This window comes from Eufriesea mexicana, unplaced genomic scaffold (assembly GCF_001483705.2).
Source record: "Eufriesea mexicana isolate 0111107269 unplaced genomic scaffold, ASM148370v2 scaffold1723, whole genome shotgun sequence".
NCBI lineage: Eukaryota > Metazoa > Arthropoda > Insecta > Hymenoptera > Apidae > Eufriesea > Eufriesea mexicana.
The window spans coordinates 263,007-283,903 of NW_016909858.1; the positions used below are offsets into that span (position 1 = coordinate 263,007).

The 20,897-nt window shown below is 32.8% G+C and overlaps 2 protein-coding genes across 4 annotated transcripts in view; one reads left to right on the top strand and one right to left on the bottom strand.

The window, feature by feature from the left end:
* The window catches only part of LOC108548629 (flocculation protein FLO11), a 5,163-nt gene extending 495 nt beyond the window's left edge, over positions 1-4,668 (top strand). Inside the window, exons 2-10 of the mRNA XM_017901662.1 lie at positions 400-652; positions 822-947; positions 1,090-1,241; positions 1,420-1,536; positions 1,633-1,693; positions 1,808-2,103; positions 2,210-2,341; positions 2,479-2,697; positions 2,813-4,668. Of these exons, the coding sequence (XP_017757151.1) occupies positions 531-652; positions 822-947; positions 1,090-1,241; positions 1,420-1,536; positions 1,633-1,693; positions 1,808-2,103; positions 2,210-2,341; positions 2,479-2,697; positions 2,813-4,509 (2,922 nt within the window). The 5' untranslated portion in view covers positions 400-530 and the 3' untranslated portion in view covers positions 4,510-4,668. The remainder of the gene's footprint in view (positions 1-399; positions 653-821; positions 948-1,089; positions 1,242-1,419; positions 1,537-1,632; positions 1,694-1,807; positions 2,104-2,209; positions 2,342-2,478; positions 2,698-2,812) is intronic.
* A 9,182-nt stretch (positions 4,669-13,850) lies between these two features.
* The window catches only part of LOC108548689 (dorsal-ventral patterning tolloid-like protein 1), a 10,100-nt gene continuing 3,053 nt past the window's right edge, over positions 13,851-20,897 (bottom strand). Inside the window, exons 6-16 of one of the 3 annotated variants that reach the window (XR_001890280.1) lie at positions 20,604-20,811; positions 20,268-20,476; positions 19,819-20,050; positions 19,480-19,665; positions 19,132-19,377; positions 18,800-19,020; positions 18,402-18,584; positions 18,109-18,253; positions 17,783-17,967; positions 15,343-15,482; positions 14,391-14,460 (exon numbers count right to left, since the gene is read on the bottom strand). Coding sequence is in view for 2 of the 3 variants with exons in the window: in XM_017901761.1 (XP_017757250.1) it covers positions 14,042-14,460; positions 17,783-17,967; positions 18,109-18,253; positions 18,402-18,584; positions 18,800-19,020; positions 19,132-19,377; positions 19,480-19,665; positions 19,819-20,050; positions 20,268-20,476; positions 20,604-20,811 (2,234 nt within the window). In the remaining variant the exon portion in view is untranslated. Of the gene's footprint in view, positions 14,461-15,211; positions 15,483-17,782; positions 17,968-18,108; positions 18,254-18,401; positions 18,585-18,799; positions 19,021-19,131; positions 19,378-19,479; positions 19,666-19,818; positions 20,051-20,267; positions 20,477-20,603; positions 20,812-20,897 lie in introns of those variants that run through there. The other 2 variants (XM_017901761.1, XM_017901763.1) reach the window with 2 other exon arrangements.

The window sequence follows — 20,897 nt, forward strand, 5'->3', positions numbered from 1 at the left end:
ATGTATATATATATATATAATATATATATATATTATAGCAATATTATTAAATATCTACAATAAAGAACAAAATGATTTTGACCATTTTTGATCAATCAGTCGTCACACAACAATTTCGAATATTCAAATGTTATCCAAGCATATTGAGCGATTGCAAATGTGAATTTTATATAAGATATTTATAACTAAACAAAATGTAATGTAACATTAGCAATGATTTTATGAGAGAGAGAGAGAGAGAGAGAGAGAGAGAGAGAGAGAGAGAGATTTTGTGTGTGTGTGTGTCTGTGTGTATGAGAGCGAGAGGGAGAAAGGGAGTGAAAAACAGCACAGAAAAAAGAAAAAAGTGTAAACGAAAGAATAATATCAACACTTCATCATTTTCTTGAAAATATAAAGTTGCAAGATGTCAAAGATAAAGCAAGTCGATTCTTCCACAATGATTTGACTGAAAGGTAAAAAAATGTCTTCTATTTTATCTACAGTTTAAAAAGCTGCATTTTGTAGGAACTAAAAATACATGCCATAACATGATACAACCTTTTCTCGAGGAAGGTGCCTGGTGTTACTGGGTCGTCTCTATTGGGGCATTGCTGTGCTTCCTTGGTCTCATTGTTGCTTGTATTTGCAGCTGCCGACGTAATGAGAACAAGTAATGTATTATACATTTATAATTACTAATATACCCTAATCTTCTTTTAAAGAGTAATGTTATGTACGTTCTCGCTAATGGTAATAGAATTATATTTTACATTGGAACTAAGAATGCAGTTTATCGTATCATTTACAAGGATACGTTCAGTTGTAATTCCTTTAAATAGGAATGAATTTCTTGGCCTCGCTGGAATGGTAACTCTAAACAATTCTGACAATGATGGCTTTAATGGAATTCCAATGGCTGATGCCCTCTCTATAGCTACGCATGATATTGTTGACAATGGGAAAAGGTTCTATCATATCACTGATTTTATATTATGTTGTTTGCTAAGTATAAATGTTAATATTCTATATGTTATATAAATGTTAATAAATACTAATATATTATCACATGTTGTTTACTTTGAAATCAAGAAAAATTTGTTATAACAGGTCAACAAGTGCTAATAGAAGTCTTCCAGATATTCCAAAAGATAAAGAAAAAAAGCATGAAAATACAGATGTATTTGTATCTCAAGATATTTACGAAATCACTGAAACGATTGGTGATCATTCGGAATTGTACGCTACAGTACGGGATACAGGTATTTTCGATGAAAGGTTATCAGTAATCTACTAACATTATTTTAGCATTTATATATATATAATATTTATTTTAGTACTTCTTTATTTTAAATGAAAGATAAATTAATTTCATTGAGCGTATTTTATGCTACAAATGTTCCCATTATTTTAATATTGATATTATGTTTAATTTAACAGGGAAAGAAGAAGCATCTGAATTGGATGTGCCAGAAATTTTACATCAAAATCCATTGACTCAAGAAAGCTCAGATGATCAGTATTTAAGATTTGCATCATCTCCTAATTCAGACAATGGTATAAATATAAGAATTATTATAAAATTATTCTGCTGGTTTTTATTTTTAATATTTGTTTTATATTATTTGTGGTAATCATTTATGTTTATTCCAGTTGAACATCCATATGCTCAACTTCAAAACATTCAAAAATCTGAGGCTAGTCGATCGAGTCGGTAATAATTTCAGAGCTATAAACATAGATATATTGTTAAAATTTCTTTTTCTTGCATTAATATACACATATATATTTCTTATAAGAAAGGAAAAATTAATATCAAATATTGTAGAAATAATATTAAACAAGTCATCGATGTTGAGAAACCATCGACGTCGACGGCTCAAATTAATGGAAACCCAGTTGCACCACCAAGAACACGGCGGTCCTCATCACATAATTCGCTTCTGTCCACTGAATCCACTGGTCCGTGTGATATTCAGGCGGCTAATGCCATATCTGGTGGAGTACAAGCTAATCAAGATTTACCTTATATGACACCGCCATTGTTGATGTTGCTTTCACAACCATTGCAATCTCAGTCGAACAGTCCGCAACAACATTTTAGCGGAGATTCTCAAGATTCTAGTAAATATTTTGTTTTTTTATAGATCGATTCTTAATACTGTTTTCTAGATTTACATTAACCGAAATCAAAATATATATATTTTTCCTTTTCTTTTATTTCACGTAGAAGGATACACAAGCATCAGCGTAAGAGAGCCTCTAGCTAATATAATCGCACAAACAAAAACAATTTGTCAACAGAGTCAATCTATCCGACCATTCACGGATCCCCATTACGCGACTGTGTCGGATGATTCTGGTATATACGTACACGTATACATACACGGATTGTTATAACGATAGCAACCAGCTTCTAGGCAACGTACACAACGCGTATTCTTTCTTGTGCCTTTCTTATCTTGTTTTATTATTGATAAGTTTTATTTTATTTTATAGATGAAATGTATGCTGCAATCGATGAACAAGATAAGGTATACACTAGTGGTAGCGAAACATACGCACAAATACAACCGACGATAACAGAGTTTCAACGTGTACAAAATGAGCAAACGTTATTCACTCGAGTTCCATCTCGTTCAGATGAAACATTCCCTGTGCCACAACCTCCAAGTGTCGATAGTTTACGGCATGTTGCACATGCTCATTCAAGGCAAGGTAATTGATAAATATCAATGACTTATTTTATTACAATATTTTATTATCGTTTCTACAATTGGAAATTAGAATAAAATTTTTATACAAAATCTTGTATTGTTTCCTCTATCTATAGCTTCCTCTTCAAGTGCAAATAGCTCCATCATAAATCCTGGATCCCCGAAGCCAGAGAAACGTCAGGCTAACTCTCCGTTACCACTTCCACCGGAAGGAACCGCGGAAGTATACGCATCAATTGAGAAAAGGGCAAAGAACGAGGATCGACTTAAATTAGCATTATCTAATGGAAAATCTCTAGAAGATATGTACGCGAAAGTAATGAAAAAGAAAAAAGACGTGGAAGAACAACAAAATGATACACATTCGATTTCTCAGGGAAATTTGCATTCTGAATTGTTCGACGTTAATTCTGTTCAGAAGCCATGCCTTATTGAAAGTAATAATAAGGTTTTATTGTGTAGTCATGATTCCATGGAGATACAGAAGGAGGAACCCGATATTCTTAATGATAATAATCTTCATCAAAGTGCGGAAGAATCAATAAAATCATATTGTTCGACGTTTAGGAGTAGCAACGATACGGATCCAGTACATTTTCAACTTGATCATGGCTATGAAACCATGGAGAGTGATTTTCTTAAGAAACATTCAATGGTTAGAGAATCCTGTGACCCGAACTATCAGGTGTTATGCCCTCAACAGTGTGTCACTCTGGAAATTGTGTCTGATAGCTCTGTCTCGATTTCTCAACGGAATAATGCAGTAGAATTACTAGTAACGTCACCTGCTTCTTCTTCCTCCTCTTCTTTTCCTTTTTCTTTATCTTCTCCTCCCCCTTCTACGGCTTCTTTTCCTTCTTCCTCTTCCGCTCCTCTTGAATCTACATCATCGTCATCATCATCATCATCATCACCATCATCATCATCATCATCATCATCGTCGTCGTCATCGCCATCAGCATCATCATCATCATCATCATCATCATCATCATCATCATCATCACCATCATCATCATCGGGTCTGACACCGGCACCGGTATCTGCATCATCATTAGCACCGGCATCGACATCGACATTGACATCGGCGTCAGCATCGATGCCGACGCCGACGCCGACGCCGACGCCGACGCCGACGCCGACGCCGACGCCGACGCCGACGCCAACATCGACAGCGACACCGACACCGACACCGACACCGACATCGACACCGGCAACGGCAACGGCAACGGCAACGGCATCGGCATCGGCATCGGCATCGGCATCGGCATCGGCATCGGCATCGGCATCGGCATCGGCATCGGCATCAGCCCCGCCACCGGCACCGGTATCATCATCATCATCAACATCTATTTTTTCCTCTTCCCTCCCGTCTTATTCCGTACCGTTTAAGCATCGTCAAATTAGTAACGCTAGTAGTGAAGATCCGGGATATGAAAAAGTGAGATTAAAGAAGAGACCTGAAATAGATCTAGACACAGATTCAGAACCAAATTATGAAAGTATGCCACATGATTCAGGAGAACCTAATTATGCGTCAGTTTGTCGACCTGTAGATAGTGACACTGATCCTAACTATGAATCTGTTAATCACGGTGATCCCAATTATGAAACCGTGAAATATATGAGTGTTAATTGTTCTGAAGAACCACCGTACGAACTAATGAATACATATAAAACCGAACATAATACAAATGGATATGAGAAAATAAAAAAACATATATTATTTAATGTTGATTATGAACAGATACATCAGAATCATTCTACTGACTCGATTAATGGGGATACCGATGATGAACAATATGTGCAAGTCTAGTTGGATATTTTCATTCGTTTTCTATTTGTTATTCTCTTTTTATCCACTTAATTTTCCTGCCTTCTTTATACTCTGTTTTGTATTCTATATTGATATGTAGTAGGTCTGAAATGAAAAATTGATTTTACTAAATATGTCCCCCTTGGACTTCAAGTAATTACCTGCACAGAAAAAAGAAAGAACATGAGAGTTTCTTGAACTTCGCAATATCATTATGTTGCATAAATAGTTCATGATGTAATTCATAAATAAAAAAATATTTTTCACTTTTTTTCAATTAAATGTAACTAATGTATGTTTTTATTTTCGGAAAAAATGTTTACTGTGTAAATAATGAGTTTTGCTTCTTTTGCTAGCATTATTCCATTGCCTTTTAATATACAGTAACATACATTTATGTGTACGGTTATTTTTTTGTTTTTGTCTTCTGTTATTCCTTTTCTTCTTATTATCAAGCAACGTCCGAATAATTTGTAAACTATGAATGTATTTTGTATATAATTTTATGCGTCGTTTCAAATCCACTGGTTTGTTCAAAATAGTGATAATGTGTCACTTAAAACTCGTAATTAGTAATGTTGATGATAAATAGTTATTTATGTATTATACGCGTGTATATTTTTGAGCGTGAGACGATTTTATTTACGACGCTAATCTAAAAGAGAGAAACATTTTCCCCAATTACACACATTTTAAATACGATTTATATTCTTTTATATGTCTTTTGTCACAAAATCAAATGTTTATCGGTAGAATAAAAGAAAATAAAAAAAGAAAGGCAAGCGGGATTTCGTTTGTAAACCTGTTAGGAGATTTAATTAATTTAGGGATTTTGACATCAAATTTTGAGGACAAGAGGTAAAGGGTTGGGTACGTGCTACACGTCAAGCATTAGTTTCTTTTTATCTAAAATAGGTCTTAGATCTCCTTATAGAAATTCAGGTCAGATATCAGTACGTGTCATCGACTATTGAATATTCGACGACGGCTACTACCATAAAGAAAATGGTTGCTTTTACTACGTCTGTATAGACAAATTTCTATACATAACGCTAAAAGTTTTTCATTAATATCTCGGAGACTACTAGGTACCGAAACTAATATTTTATATTTAGTATTTATCCACCCTCCTCTGCATCTCATAAAAATTTAATGTTGATCAGAAATGTGTGCGATTTGTTGTAATATGTTATAAAGGATCAAATGTTTAACAACTTAATCGTCTGGCAATATTTTCAATTGACTTTAGTTTTCGCGATATTTGAGAAATTCCTTTAGTATTGTTACATTCAATTCAGCCTTATGTATGTATACATATATCTCGCATTATTTCGGAAATTAAAGCTAACCGGTAATATTGTCAGCGGAATAAGTTGTTCATAATTTGATTTTTTATAACATATTTGAAAATCATTGAAATCGGTAAGGGGGCAACTAAACGAAAACTTCACCTGTTCAGCTATTAGGGCGATGAGTTTATAGACACCAAAGATAAGCTGCGGTTTAAATAGTATCTATGAAATTAGGATCCAGAGTGTAAAATTTGCTTTTAAATATAAATGTTTTAAAGTGTAAAATATCTTTACTATTTATTAAGTGCTATTGGTAAAAAGAACATTCTTTCTTTGCAATTTTTATGTATTTACATATACTGTTGAAAGGTATAATCATTTGCGTTTGTAGTAAGTTAAATATTATCGAGAAATCGTATCTTTTAACGAAGATATAACCATTTAAAAAAGAATTGTATTTTTCCATATGTTTTACGCAAATTCTCCTGGTTTTAATAAAGTCGATTGTATTTTAAGACTTCAATTTTTAAGAATTTAGTCATGCAAAGTACGATGATTTAACGATTAATGGACAACGACCATAATATACTTACGCGAGTTGATTACATAGATAGTCGTAAAAATTTTATAGCTTATGTAAAATTTTTCGAATTGGATTTTATCCAGGTTCTCAATGCATTTACTCCACTGTGCGTCAGTTATTATATATACAGCAAAAAATTGTTCAAAATATTGTTTACAACATATTTAAAAATTATCAAAATCCACAAAGAATCTATATAGCGTTTTAAGTTCACCGGAAAGGCGAACGGACTTATTTCCTACAATGAGAATATATTGAATTTTATAAAACCACGTATGTATATTCATCGCACCAAGAAATAAGATGCATTTACTTACAGTCACAGAAAGAAGTATCCATACATCGTAATACGTTTGGTTTAAACAATAATAACTTTTATTGCAGAAAGCTACTTAGCTATGAAAGGCACATAAGCAGTTAGAAAATTAACTCACAAGGAAGGTGCAAGTCCTTCGGATCACCGATTTAGTTGAAACTTTGCAGGTTTGTAGATTTCGTCACGCAGTTCAAGAAAATATATCGTTATAACCGCAACTACTAAATAGTTTTTGAGATATTTACCATTAAAATTTTATTACTTCCTTAATTACAGATTTATTTCCAATAGTTTTCAAGTAGGGTCGTGGTTTAACGGCGACAGTCCAGAATTCTTATGCTGGAGGACAGAGGGGTTCTATTCCCGTCAATAGTTGGTATTTTTTTCAATCTATTTTTTATTTTGTACTCATTTTTCGCCTATGAAAACATTGTAAATAAACAATTGTGAATAAAATTTCTTAATAAAAAAATGTATTTTTTGCCCTTTCTTATGCTAGTATATATTTATTACAAAATAATAAGAATATTATGTAAGAAAAACAGTTTTCTATAGCAATCTTATTTACTGTAGAAAGAACATGAAAATATGAATAATTATTAACAACAAATTAACTAGCATCAAATTATGTACAAACATTGTACAACAATGTTACCTATAATTCCAACTTTGCTGCGCAGCTATAAATGTTCATGAATTAATTACAGAAACTTGGAAATTTATTCATTTTCTACTACCGAATTGATTTATTCAGATGTATTAGGAGCACATAACCAGAAGAGGTATCTAGGTCGAACAAAAATTTTACCGCCTGCGATCAGCGTCATCTGTGATTTTGGACCATATGCTCGGAAAAGTAATAGGAATATAGAATAGGCGAAGAGGTCGTCGAAGAGCTCGTCACGTGACAGACAGGGACAGAGAGGAGATAGAAAAGGATAGAAGGGCTCCGAATGTGAAAAGTTAATAAATTACTCAATTTCTGTAATTAATTAATGAATTTTTATAATTAAATTGCAAAGCTGGAACTTTAGGCAACATTCTCATCTGTGTTCTCGTTGCGGAACTCGAGCTTCGAGTCTAAAATCATAGATGGCTCTGATGTTAGCTTACGAACTCTGGTTATGTGCTCCTAATATATTTTAATAAATCAAATCGATAGTAGAAAATTCACTAATTACTCAATATCTGCGATTAATTTATAAACTTTTATAATTGCATCGTAAAGGCAGATCCTTCAAGAACTTTTCAATATATTTTTCGATATAAATTTGTCCCTAATTAATTAATTATTAATGATTATTCTACGCAGTGTTTGAATTGTTGTTGAAGACGCCATTGGTTTTTCATGAATTACTATCTTCTGCGTAATCAATTTCTGAACTTCATGCACGCATTATATAAACGACACTCTGGGGCGTCTTTATACGTCTATCACTTTTGTTCACATTTTGCTTCTAGTTTCGTTTAGTATTAATTATTTTCACAGAAGATCGTGATGGTCGTCGTTACGAAATCATAGATGCCAATAACAATAATTAATAATTAACAATTTAGAGTTAAATTCTTTATGAAAATTATATAAGAATGTTGTCTAAAGTTCCAGCTTTGCAATGAAAATATAAAAGTTGATAAATTAATTATAGAAACTTGGAGATTTATTAATTTTTCACTGCTGAAGCCCTTCTATCCTTTTCTAGCCCCTTTCTGTCCTTGTCTGTCACGCGACGAGCTCTTCGACGACCTCCTCGCCTATTCTATATTCTTATTACTTTTCTGAGGTTTGGGTCCAAAATCATAGATGGCGCTGATCGCAGGCGGTAAAATTTTTGTTCGAACTAGATACCTCTTCTGGTTATGTGCTCCTAATACATCTGAATAAATCAATTCGGCAGTAGAAAATGAATAAATTTCCAAGTTTCTGTAATTAATTCATGAACATTTATAGCTGCGCAGCAAAGTTGGAATTATAGGTAACATTGTTGTACAATGTTTGTACATAATTTGATGCTAGTTAATTTGTTGTTAATAATTATTCATATTTTCGTGTTCTTTCTACAGTAAATAAGATTGCTATAGAAAACTGTTTTTCTTACATAATATTCTTATTATTTTGTAATAAATATATACTAGCATAAGAAAGGGTAAAAAATACATTTTTTTATTAAGAAATTTTATTCACAATTGTTTATTTACAATGTTTTCATAGGCGAAAAATGAGTACAAAATAAAAAATAGATTGAAAAAAATACCAACTATTGACGGGAATAGAACCCCTCTGTCCTCCAGCATAAGAATTCTGGACTGTCGCCGTTAAACCACGACCCTACTTCAAAACTATTGGAAATAAATCTGTAATTAAGGAAGTAATAAAATTTTAATGGTAAATATCTCAAAAACTATTTAGTAGTTGCGGTTATAACGATATATTTTCTTGAACTGCGTGACGAAATCTACAAACCTGCAAAGTTTCAACTAAATCGGTGACCCGAAGGACTTGCACTCTACTTGTCAGCTTTCAGATAGTATGAATTTTATTTTGACTTAAATAAAAATATAACAGACAAATCGCAAATACCAAACGAAGTAAATTTTAAGACTTCTCTTACAGTGCCAGGCACTGTAGAAATATCTATAGGAACTTGGAAATTATAAAAGTAGCAGGAATAATGGGACACATGGACTTGATTGGGCAAATAAAGCCAATGTTAAATGGAGGTAAAAGGTACGTTTTATCTATTGATGATTCATTCGAGAGTAATTATTGGTCTTACTATTATAGGAAAAGGGCCAGACAGCTGAGGAAATAAAAATATAGGTAACATTAAAAGAAAATCAATTTGTCAAGAAGTTGAAAAATACTTATGTGCTCAGACAATGGAGGTGAGTTTATGGGACAAGACCTCCAGGTTTGGTTACATCAAAAGAAAATAAAACATGATTTGATTCCAGCCAGGATACTCGCAGTGCAATGGGGTTGCTGAGAGGAAGAACAAATACAACATAGAGATGACAAGGGCACTTGTCATGGATTCAGATTTGCCAATGTATTTTTGGGCAGAGATAGTGAGTACGGCAGTCAATATAAAAAAAAGAACACAATTAAATGTCCATTAAAGAACTCCTTATAAGGTTTAGTATAAGATAAAGCTAAACATAGGGTATATAAAAAGATTTTGCAGCATTACTTATGCATTAAATAAAGAGGGACTAGTACACAAATTTTAACTAAACAGTTGCAAAGGAATATTTTAAAAAATTGCACCAAATGATACATACAGAATATACTTACCGGAAAAGGAGAAGATGTAAAATGAACGTGATATGAAATTCAATGAAATTCAACTATTGAAGAATAAGAGCGAGAAAAATTTAAGAAAAATGATGAATTGGAAATTGTTGGATTTAGGAATTCACAACAGGCAGAAAAGTGTTGGAATAAATACCTTACTGATGTGTAATTTTGCAAAGTGGAAAATCATAGATTTCTATTCTGTGGAGTACACTTAGATGACATGGTTATAATAGTAAGCAATCAAGAATATGAAAGAAAAACCATGAAGGTAATAGAACAAAATATAAATATTGAAATTATCAGGGGAAGCTAGAACAGGTTTGGAAATGTGAATGGAACAGAACAATGGAAAAATCCATTTGCATTTAAGAAACTATATAAAAAAATTGTTGGAGTTCTATGGAATGAGGGAATGTAATGCAGTGTCAACCCCCAATGGATGTAAATGTCAATATGGATAACCATGGGAACAGCAGAAGATGCAAGACAAACTAATATCAAGAATTATTAGGGAAACTTATGTATTTGAATAGAATGCAGTGGAATGCTTATCACAGTTTATCCATGATCCAAAAATGACGAATATGAATGGATTGAAGAAGATATTGAGATATTTGAAGGGTATAATAGAGCACTACTTTGAATTTGGGATAGGAACAGAAACCTAAGAAATGAAATTCGAAAATGATTAAAGATGAAAAATAAATAATAAAGTTAAATAAATTATTAAAAGTGAGTAATAAATAAATTAGCTTACTTAATTAATTAAATAAATTATTGAAAGTGAAAAATAAAAAACTAATTTAAATAAATAACTGGAAGTGAATAGTCAATAAATAAAATAAATAAATTATTATAAGTGAAAAATAAATGAATACGTCAATTTAGGTGGCTTAAGTTACGATGTACACGTTACGACGGCCGAGGAGCAACTGACGTGATTTGTGACCGTCAAGTCCCTATATGAGGGTAACCTTACCATGGTCAAACGGAAATTCCTGAGCTCAACCGATTTTCCACAGATCTTGAACCCTTTATAATTGTTATTATATAGTTTATTGTCGATATATGCTTCATATAATTTGTAATAGCAATAGGTACAGTAATTTACATATGTACAATTATTTTTTCATATAAAAATGTAATTTACTGCCCTGTAACGATATTTTTTAACATATATGTGTTTAAACCAACTTTTTAAAATTAAAACAGTGAACAGTAGCTAAAATTAATATTTACTAAAGGACTCCTCTATAACCATACCCATAATCCATCCTAAAATAAGCTAAAATTCCCGCTTTTAACATATTTTACGAATTTACATAACATATATGTACATAATAATGTTTACACAACATATTATATATCTAAGAATGCTTCCACACATTGTTAATCGTATTTATAGAATTTTATGAAAATATGTTCAATAAAGGTGGTCACAATGCTCATGTACCAAATTTTGTAACTAATATGTAATATATATTACTATATATTATATTTTTGATATTAATTTTATAATTAATTTTATTAATTTATAACGTTTTTATAATGGAAATTCTTTAATTTATCATTTTCGTAACAGAAATATATTTATATTTGCTTCATTGATATTAATAAATATAAGAGGTATCGTTTAATATTCTACATCGATAGTTTAGCACATGGCTATTTCAAAGATGCAGTATTTTCCCGCGAGAAAAATGTGTAGCTTGTGCAACCTCACCGTCCAGTCAGTGTCAAAGAGAACATACCGGTAACATATGGTGAAATATTTTCACGTGTCAAAGTGAAACATTCAATATCTCCTCAAGACATTTCGTGAAGTAGTGATATCACTGATTGATGTTTTAATTGCGGCAACTAACGAAATATATATTTAAGAACAATAACGCGACGTGACGGGTATTACTTTGTAACATAGCAATTGTAGGTTAGTTTTGCAACATCGTCGTAATAGTTATGAATAGAACACAGTACAAGTTTTCGAAATTGTGACAAAAATACCAAGATCAAGAAATCTAACGGCCAACGTTAGTTCGGTGGTAATAAATCACGTGTGGAACGAAGTGAAGTTACATAGTGCCAATCGTGCAACGATATATGTGCGAAATGAAGTGATCCGAGTGCGAATCGTATCAGCACGATCGACAAATGACACAGCGTAGTTATCTACTATCGATTGTAGATTCTAGATTTCGGTTGTCCATTGGAATATCTGATCAACATTGCTCGGAATAAGCAGTTTCTTAATAGTTTTCTCAAGTCTTCTTCGATAGTGACGGTGCATATACGAAATAAAGTAACGGAAATGCAAGTGCTTGTCAAAATGCCCTACATAGTAATCTATCATCGCTTATATATGTTAGATTTCGATAGTGGATCAGAATTTCTCGATTTACTTCGTTACAATAGGCTCTTCTCTATTTAGTTCAATGGCTTTTATCTGATTTTGACTGTTTGTTTGCAAAGTATAGTGACGGGAGTGCAAGTGCCTGTGATAAGCTAGTGTGTAGTTACCTGTTCTCGCTTATCTATTCGAAATAGGGATGCTGATAAGAATTGTTCGATTTACTTCGTTAGAATAGGCTCTCCTCTAATTAGTTTGATGACTTTTCTGATTTTGACTGTTTGTTTGCGAAAAATAATGATGGAAGTGCAAGTACCTCTCAAAACATGCTGCGTAATTAGATATTATCGCTTATATTTTCGAAATTTCGGCTATAGATTTGGATTTTTCGATTGATTAGCATAGAATAGACTATCTTCTAACTAGAAAGCAGATTTTTGTTCGATTTTAACTGTTCCTTTGCGAAAAAAAAATGATGGAAGCGTAAGTGCTTTTCAAAACGTGCTACGCAGTTGGCTTTTACTTTATTCTATGCAATTATGAACGTTCACAAATTAATCACAAAAATTGAGTAATTTGTTAATTTTTCTTACATTCACAAAGGCACATATTATGTGCCTTTTATAGATAACTAGACTTCTATAATCAAAATTATTACTGTTTAAACTGAACGTGTTGCGGTGTATGGATACCTTTCTCGGTAACTATTATATATGTATTTATAATCCTAAAGTGGTTATTCGATGGTGTAGATCTCATCATTTGATAATAGATTATATTTAAACCTACCAAAACATATTTACAAATGAATTGTTTGGTAGCTATGAAAGAAATACACCTTTGTATGTGTCAAATGAATATGTATGCTGCATTTAACTATATAGCATGTGAATGAGTTATTTTTGACAAGAATGTGTGCGATAATGTATATTCCATTTAATCAGACATTTCAACTAGATCGGAATATAATGTAAAGTAATCTTAACTTAATGTTTTAATCATATTTTGCTAGAATTTAATTAAATTCATGAAAGAGCAAGTAAGAAAAAAGAGAATAACGATGTTTCTTTTTTTAAACATTATCTTTGATGAAATAACTAATATAGTAATATATTTTTCATTTAAGTTATTGCCGATACACAAATTACAGCTCGACGTTATTTGTCGCATTATTTTGATCTATCTTTGATCGTTCTTCAGATACGAGTCTATTGACTTATACGACTTTATATATCTTGTTTCTAATTGTATTAAAACCATTTAGACATATTATTGGAAAACGTTCATGTATATATTAGCAGCTATTTTTAAATTATCCAAAGCACGAGGAAGACGAATCGCGTTTAATCATACATTCACTGAAAATTAAATCGTAGGTTATGAGTGATGTATAAATTATATAAAAAAACGTATGGACATTTTCTATTATGCGAATACGGAATAGTCAATAAAACTCGACAAACAATGAGTAATTTGTTTTACGCTGATGTAAATTCAAGGCTGTTCGAATATTCTATCGCGTAACAAGTTATTTAAAAAAAAAAACGAGTATCGTCGCTTTCATCTGATCCCTGATGCAATGGAGATATAGCTAAATCGATCATCGAGGTAGAAATGCGATATTTTATCGATAAAATATTATAATCATGACATGAACAAAACAAAATAGTAAACACGATTTAAATTACGTAGCACGATGTCACACACTGTTGAAACTACTAGCTTCTTCAACATCGCTCTCGCTCATTGGACTGGTCGATGATTCTAGATGATATCTTGAATCGTTGGTCAGATCTTGATAATGTCGTTGTCGTTGTTGTTGTTGTTGTTGTTGTTGTTGTTGTTGTTGCTGTTGCTGCTGCTGCTGCTGTTGTTGATACTGATTTTGATGACGATGACGATGATGATGATGATGATGATAGTGGTGATGATGTTGAAGAAGATTTTCATTATGATGCCTCTCATCTATGCGTTCACGCAAATCGTTATGACGCATAGTTTTAACTCGTCTCTTTAGCTTTCGATGATAGAAAAGACAAACTATCAATGCTATCAATACAGTACCGATGGCATAACCCGCGGGGACAGCATAATTATTCGTCTGTACATCTGTATCACCTGAAATGTAATAAGCTTCTATCAAACATTTGTTCAATTATCCACATTCTCTTGTAACGTTTGTTTGTTTTCTACTATTTCTCTAAACGCCTGTTTATTTTATTAAGTCATTGGACATTGTAATTCACGAATAACTTAATCAAAATTGTTTTTAAAACTATTTTTCATTAAATTGATATTCACAAAATTTAATTTAAATGGAATTGCCAAGAAAAATAAAGAGAAAGTAAAAAGCTCTGGAAAAGTTAAATATAAAGACAATTGAAAGTAGTATGCGTATGAGCCTAATAGTTTGTAGTCTTTGAAAAGGGATAGATGGAAGAAATAACAGGCCTAGCAAAAAAATGTATGTATGTATTTTTGTGTATTGTGAGATAGCGATGACGCACGTGTATGTAAAACAGAGAAACAGAGAAAAAGAGAAAAAATTTACATGCTACTGTATATAAATAAATTTGCATTCATCTGTAATCATGCATTTCTTTTATGAAATTTGTCAAACATAAAGGAAACTTTAAAACGATATAAATATTTCGCGATTACTTTGGAATTTGTTTGATAAATATGAGAATGAAATTGCTGACAAAATATTTATTCGTGTGATATTCACAAAATTATATATGTTAGAACAACTAAGTATAAAAACTTATTTGCCTAATTACTGTAATAAAGGAATAGTTGTAGTGCAAGTAATTTTATATGTTGTATCTGTAATTATACACGTATAAAAATACTGTAAATGGTTGTGCGCCAGTCATCCATTCCGTTGCTATTCGTATGCGTAAGACACTATTTAATCCATATTCAGAAGGTAGTTATTATGTAATTTTTGTTGTATAAAAATTAAGCGCGATACATGTGCAATACTGTGAGTGAACTCACGTGATAGGGGAGATCATAACATGCCGGATCGTCGGAAGCTTCATGAAGGGCTCAGATGGCCACGAACACAAAGCACAGAGAGAGAAGAAGCATGGCAGAGACTCCAGCCAGTGCTGGTGACAATGGGGCTGATGCTGCACCTGCGACACCACACACAGTCATTCATCTACTCAATCTTGCCATTCACTCACCTGTACACACAGCTACGTACTACTTACCCAAAATATTATGCATTTATTACATATATATATCTGTATTTCACTTTGAGTTTTACTTAACATTTGTTCTCTATTTAAATCTTTTCAATGTCAAATATCATTGACTTACTCTCCATTGGTATACGTATATTACTGAAGTCATGTGATTTACATGATAATATTACGTATTTAACACCTTTGACAAAAATAAATTGAAAAACACATGCTTCGTGCAGGATTTACCAACTTTTGGTTATCATACATATAGGAATATTTTCATAGGTAGACAGGTAGCTAGATTCTACTAATTTCCTTATATTATAATATGTGTACAGTAAGATTACGTATCCACGGTTGACTGTAGTTTGAAAAAATTAGTCAAAAGCTAGTTATCGTGTCATATATATGATATATATATATATATATATATATATATATATATATATATATATCATATATCATATATCATATATCATATGTTATCATACATCAGCTACAACTTATATTAGAGTGTATCATTTATACATATTTTCTACATCATCATTACTACATGAACGAGAAATAGGTGAAACAGATGATCCTTCTGTGTGTGTGTGTCTATGCGTGTATATGCCTATGTGCGTGCACACGCGCGCGCGTGTGTTACTGTAAAACTAAAAGATTGATAAATCTTAGGCTTTGTCGGTAAAATAATGAGATGCTAAAGGCACGACAAAATTTTCCAAATACTTCTATTTCGGACTTTTACTAATCTATTTCGATAAATGCTAGGGTCTACCAATACAGGTTAATAAAAGTCTGAAATAAGTGACAATATTTAAGATTATGTGAACCATAACAAAAAAAAAAATTGCTAGAAAGATGGGATTGTAATTAAGCCTATTCTACAGAATGAAATGAAATCTAGCTCGAACTTAATTCTCTATTCTTTCTGTATTTTCTCCCGTGGTTCACATAATTCCACATATGCACATTCAGCACATTAAACAGAAGGAACTTTTCCAATTGGTGTTCGTAAATGCATTTATCGAAACGATTTGGTGGAAAAGTCCGAAATGCAAGTGCTAATAGTAATGGAAGAGCTTACCTCTTTCGGACTTTTACCACCTCATTATGGTAAATGCTAGGATCTGTCAATCTTCGGGCTTTTACAGTAATATATACATAAGTACGTATATAAAATACATTACTTTTTTATTAATTCATTATATTACAAGTTGTGTTTTACTTCATTATTAGTTATTACCAATGACAAATAACATGTATAGCAATATATTATGTTGTATGTATAGCGTGTATATATAAACATGTATAGTACATGTAACGTTCGCTACTATTCGCGATTTCAGCTATCTGCGGAGAAACTTGGAAACAATCCGTTGTGAATACGGTGTTCTTACTGATCTGTTTATATTGCAATTTTATTATTTGGCAATAAATGAATCGTGTGTTTATATAGTACAATAACAGATTAGATTTTAATCATGTATCAACATACCTGACATACAATGCACACACACGCGCGCGCATCTCCGTACGTATAGGGTATATAAAAATTATACGACCATTATAACTCGAAAAGTATGAGATGTAGATATTTCAGATTATTTTCAATTAAAATAAATTCTTCCCCTCTTCCAATTATCTCAATAATTAAAATCGTATCCAATTTTTACACACCCTGCACGTATGTATATACGTCTATACATATACACATTTGCACGTAAGCACGTAGGCACGCACGCACGCACGCACACATGCGCGCGCGTGTACGAGCTCATGGCATACGTATCCGTAATAGATACATATACACATACATACATATACACTTGCGTATATGCATGCATAACATATACATTTGCATTAATTAAGAGTACTGTATTCGGTACAAAGAGAATTCGCTAAAAGAACTTGTAGAGTAACAAAACAATCTAGAATCTAAGAAAGTACAAATGATAGAAAATTACATATTTAATATTGCATTTAGAAATGATGTGTGTGGGTGTGTGTGTGCACGCGCGCGCGCGTACACACAAAGAATTTACATTGCAGTGTATGTGTACAAACATTAACACGTATAGCGCATGGCGGAAGATATGCGTGTTGTCGCTCTCGCAAGGCGAAAACGTACTCGCGATAGATTCACGCAGTTAGACAAAAGAAGCAAAATAAAAGTAATAGAATCCAACCACACGTTCTCTAAGAAGTTGGCTTGGTGTTTTTCTAATGATTACGAAACTTACAGTTTTCTTCATCTGAAGTATCGGCTGGGCCACAATTAGAAATGTTATTACACCGAAGCGACTCTGCAATGCAGTATTTACTTTTACTGCAGAAAAATTGATTCTGGCAGTCGGTATTTGTGCTTACTTCAGTCCACGTGGCCCTAAATCCTTGTTGTCCAACTGCTTTGTCAGCCAATATGAAGCTAAAATAAAAGAAGGAAAGAAACAGAATAGATGCGTTCAATACTGAAAATTTCTGTCCTCTGTGAGCGTGCGCACATCTCCGATTGATATTTACAAACACAACAGAATAGAATGAGCAATCTTGAGTGCGAACAACGAACCTAAGTCGCATGTTATTATCCTCAGAAAGGTAAGTCCATTTAACGTCTGACGTTTTAACGTCTGACGTTTTAACGCCACACAATTCAATGGGTGTAGATGATGCAGAATACCACATGCGCAGCACTGCGGCTGGACAACCACGTACTAAAGAAACGACATATTGCTTTTACTTGTGTAATTCGATTTAATATTAAATTTCTGATTTCATTTTCGTTCATTGATATTATCAAACTATGGTAAAAAGATATAAATATAGATACATATATATGTGTGTATATATATATATATATACCTGATTGATCACCCTCTACTGAAAACAGTTCAAAATTTAGTAGTATCCGCTGATTCGGTCGGACTCTTATAAACCAATTGCAAGTTTTGCTAGCAAGATTTCTTGCGGGTCCATCGTATTTATTTGGAAAATTCGGACTAGTAATAATTCCGTAATTTACACTGCTTATATTCGATCCGCAATCTGCAATGTGAAAAATACAAAAACAAACAGCTCATTTTGCTTATATTTCCTAAAAGAATTTATTCAAAATTTAAATTCGATATAAATTTGATTAATAGAATACGATCGGAAAGAATAAATTTGAATTTAATATAATTTAACATACAAAATTCAAAAATTCGACTCAATATAAATTTGATCGATTCCAATCCAAGATACTAGATTGTTACGGCTACCTCCAGAAATAGGTTTTGCTACTTCAAATGTGTAGCGCGCTTTGAAACCACTATAAACCAACTCAGAGTCCGAATGCAGAATTACTCTTAAACCGAGAGCGCCGAGATTAGATTCCACTGGCCCTGGAGCAGTACTACCGCAGTATCTACCTATCAGTTTTTCTGTACTGTCTCGATACATATTGTATATCTCTAACCAGTCATCTTGGCAAACGTCTACTCTGTTAAAGAATAAAAGATTACCCATAAATATAGATATCAGTAACAACGGTAACAATAATAGCAATATGTTTCATATACACTAATAATACGCGATTTTTTAAACAACTTACCCATAATGTCCAACCGTTATATTCGTATTTTTTGTTCGAACTTTAAAATAATCAAATATTAGAGTAACTTGCTCGTTCGGCGTTGCTAAGAATAAATACGTGCAATTTGTGTCGCTTGGATAGTTACTAGGATGTCGTGGAGAATTAAAATCTCCTTTCTTGCGAGAGGAACTGAGGTATGTGAAGGTACAGCTACCATCAGGTGCTGCGGTACCTGGTATTTTATATTCCGTTTCAAAGCTGTATCTACAAATACAGATATGTTACACGTGGTTTTGATATTACCTTTTCCTACTCGTGACATACATTTTATCGAAAGAAACATTGAGAATTGTATTTTCCTCTCACCGTGCTTTAAAACCTTGCCCTTGAGATTCACCACTACTGAATACCATCACGAGCCTCGGGCCATCGCTAACTACATAGCGCGGATTGATTTCCACACCGCACAATTCGTGATCGAATTTGTCATAAGAATCTGTCGCTTCTTGTCCTTTCAAGTATAACTTTAAATATCCATCGGGACAAGATGAGCTATAGACATGACAAAAGCATGATAAGAGGAATTTAGATTGTGTCTTACAATCATACAGACAAACAAGTATAGATACACCAAATATTTTTAATTAGAACTAAAAAATGATAAAAGAAACATTTCAACAGAACAGGACAGACAATTGTACTTACTCTCCTGTTGTCTTATTCTTTGGTATCTTAAATACCACGAATTCTAATCTAACGCGCTCGAGATGTTGTGAATCTTGCATTCCATAGATGAAATACCGACACACGACTTTCGGTATATACGGATATGGATAGTTCGGACTGACAACGTCTCCAAAGGATTCCTTTCCACTCAAAATCTTTTGATCACATTCCGATCCACGAATGTGCTCACCCTTGTAAGCGGTTATGAAGTCTGAGTAGACAGAGACGAGCGTGTACACGCACAGGTATACATAAATACACATTTATGTATACGTACATATACATACACAAACATATACAGGCATGCATGTGTATGTATATATACGTATGTACATACGTAACCGAATTAAATATAAAAAGGAAAACTGTTCTATAATATGAAAATAAACTTTTTTTATGCATTCGTAATATGTATTTCGAAGACTTACCCAATTTAACAAAACTCTCGGAAAATTCAAAGATTCCCTTGAATCCACGATTTTGTGAGTTTGCTGTACGTTGAAGAGTAACAAATAGCACATATAAACTAGATTCCGACGAATATAATACCAAATTTCGTTGTTGACCACAATATGTTCCTATAACCGCTGATGTAGTGTTTAAACCATCGTACACTTTCACGTAATCTAAAGGACAACTGTAATAAATGAGAATTTAACAGTGGACAGGTAGAAAAATGAAAAGTGAAAAAAAGGAAAGAAAGAGAAAGTAATTGTGCGTTATGTTAATTAGTTAATGATTATTTATATAAAATTTGGACATACTGTTGGCCCCCAAAGAATAAGTCGAAATCTCGGAATTCAAGACGTACTCGTTGACTTGGTTTTCCGATAAATTGGTAACTACACGTAAGACCCTTAGGGTATGTTCCCGGATACGTAGGAGATAGTATATTACCATTACGTTTGTATTCCGAGTCTACCGTGAAAGAACACGGTGTGCCAGGAGCTGGTGTCCCTATTTCGTATTCAGCTGCGAAGAATATTATTAAATGTTAACAAGAGCTAGCAAAAATTAGTATAAATAAAATTTAAAATCTTTTGCTTTCCCCCCCCCCT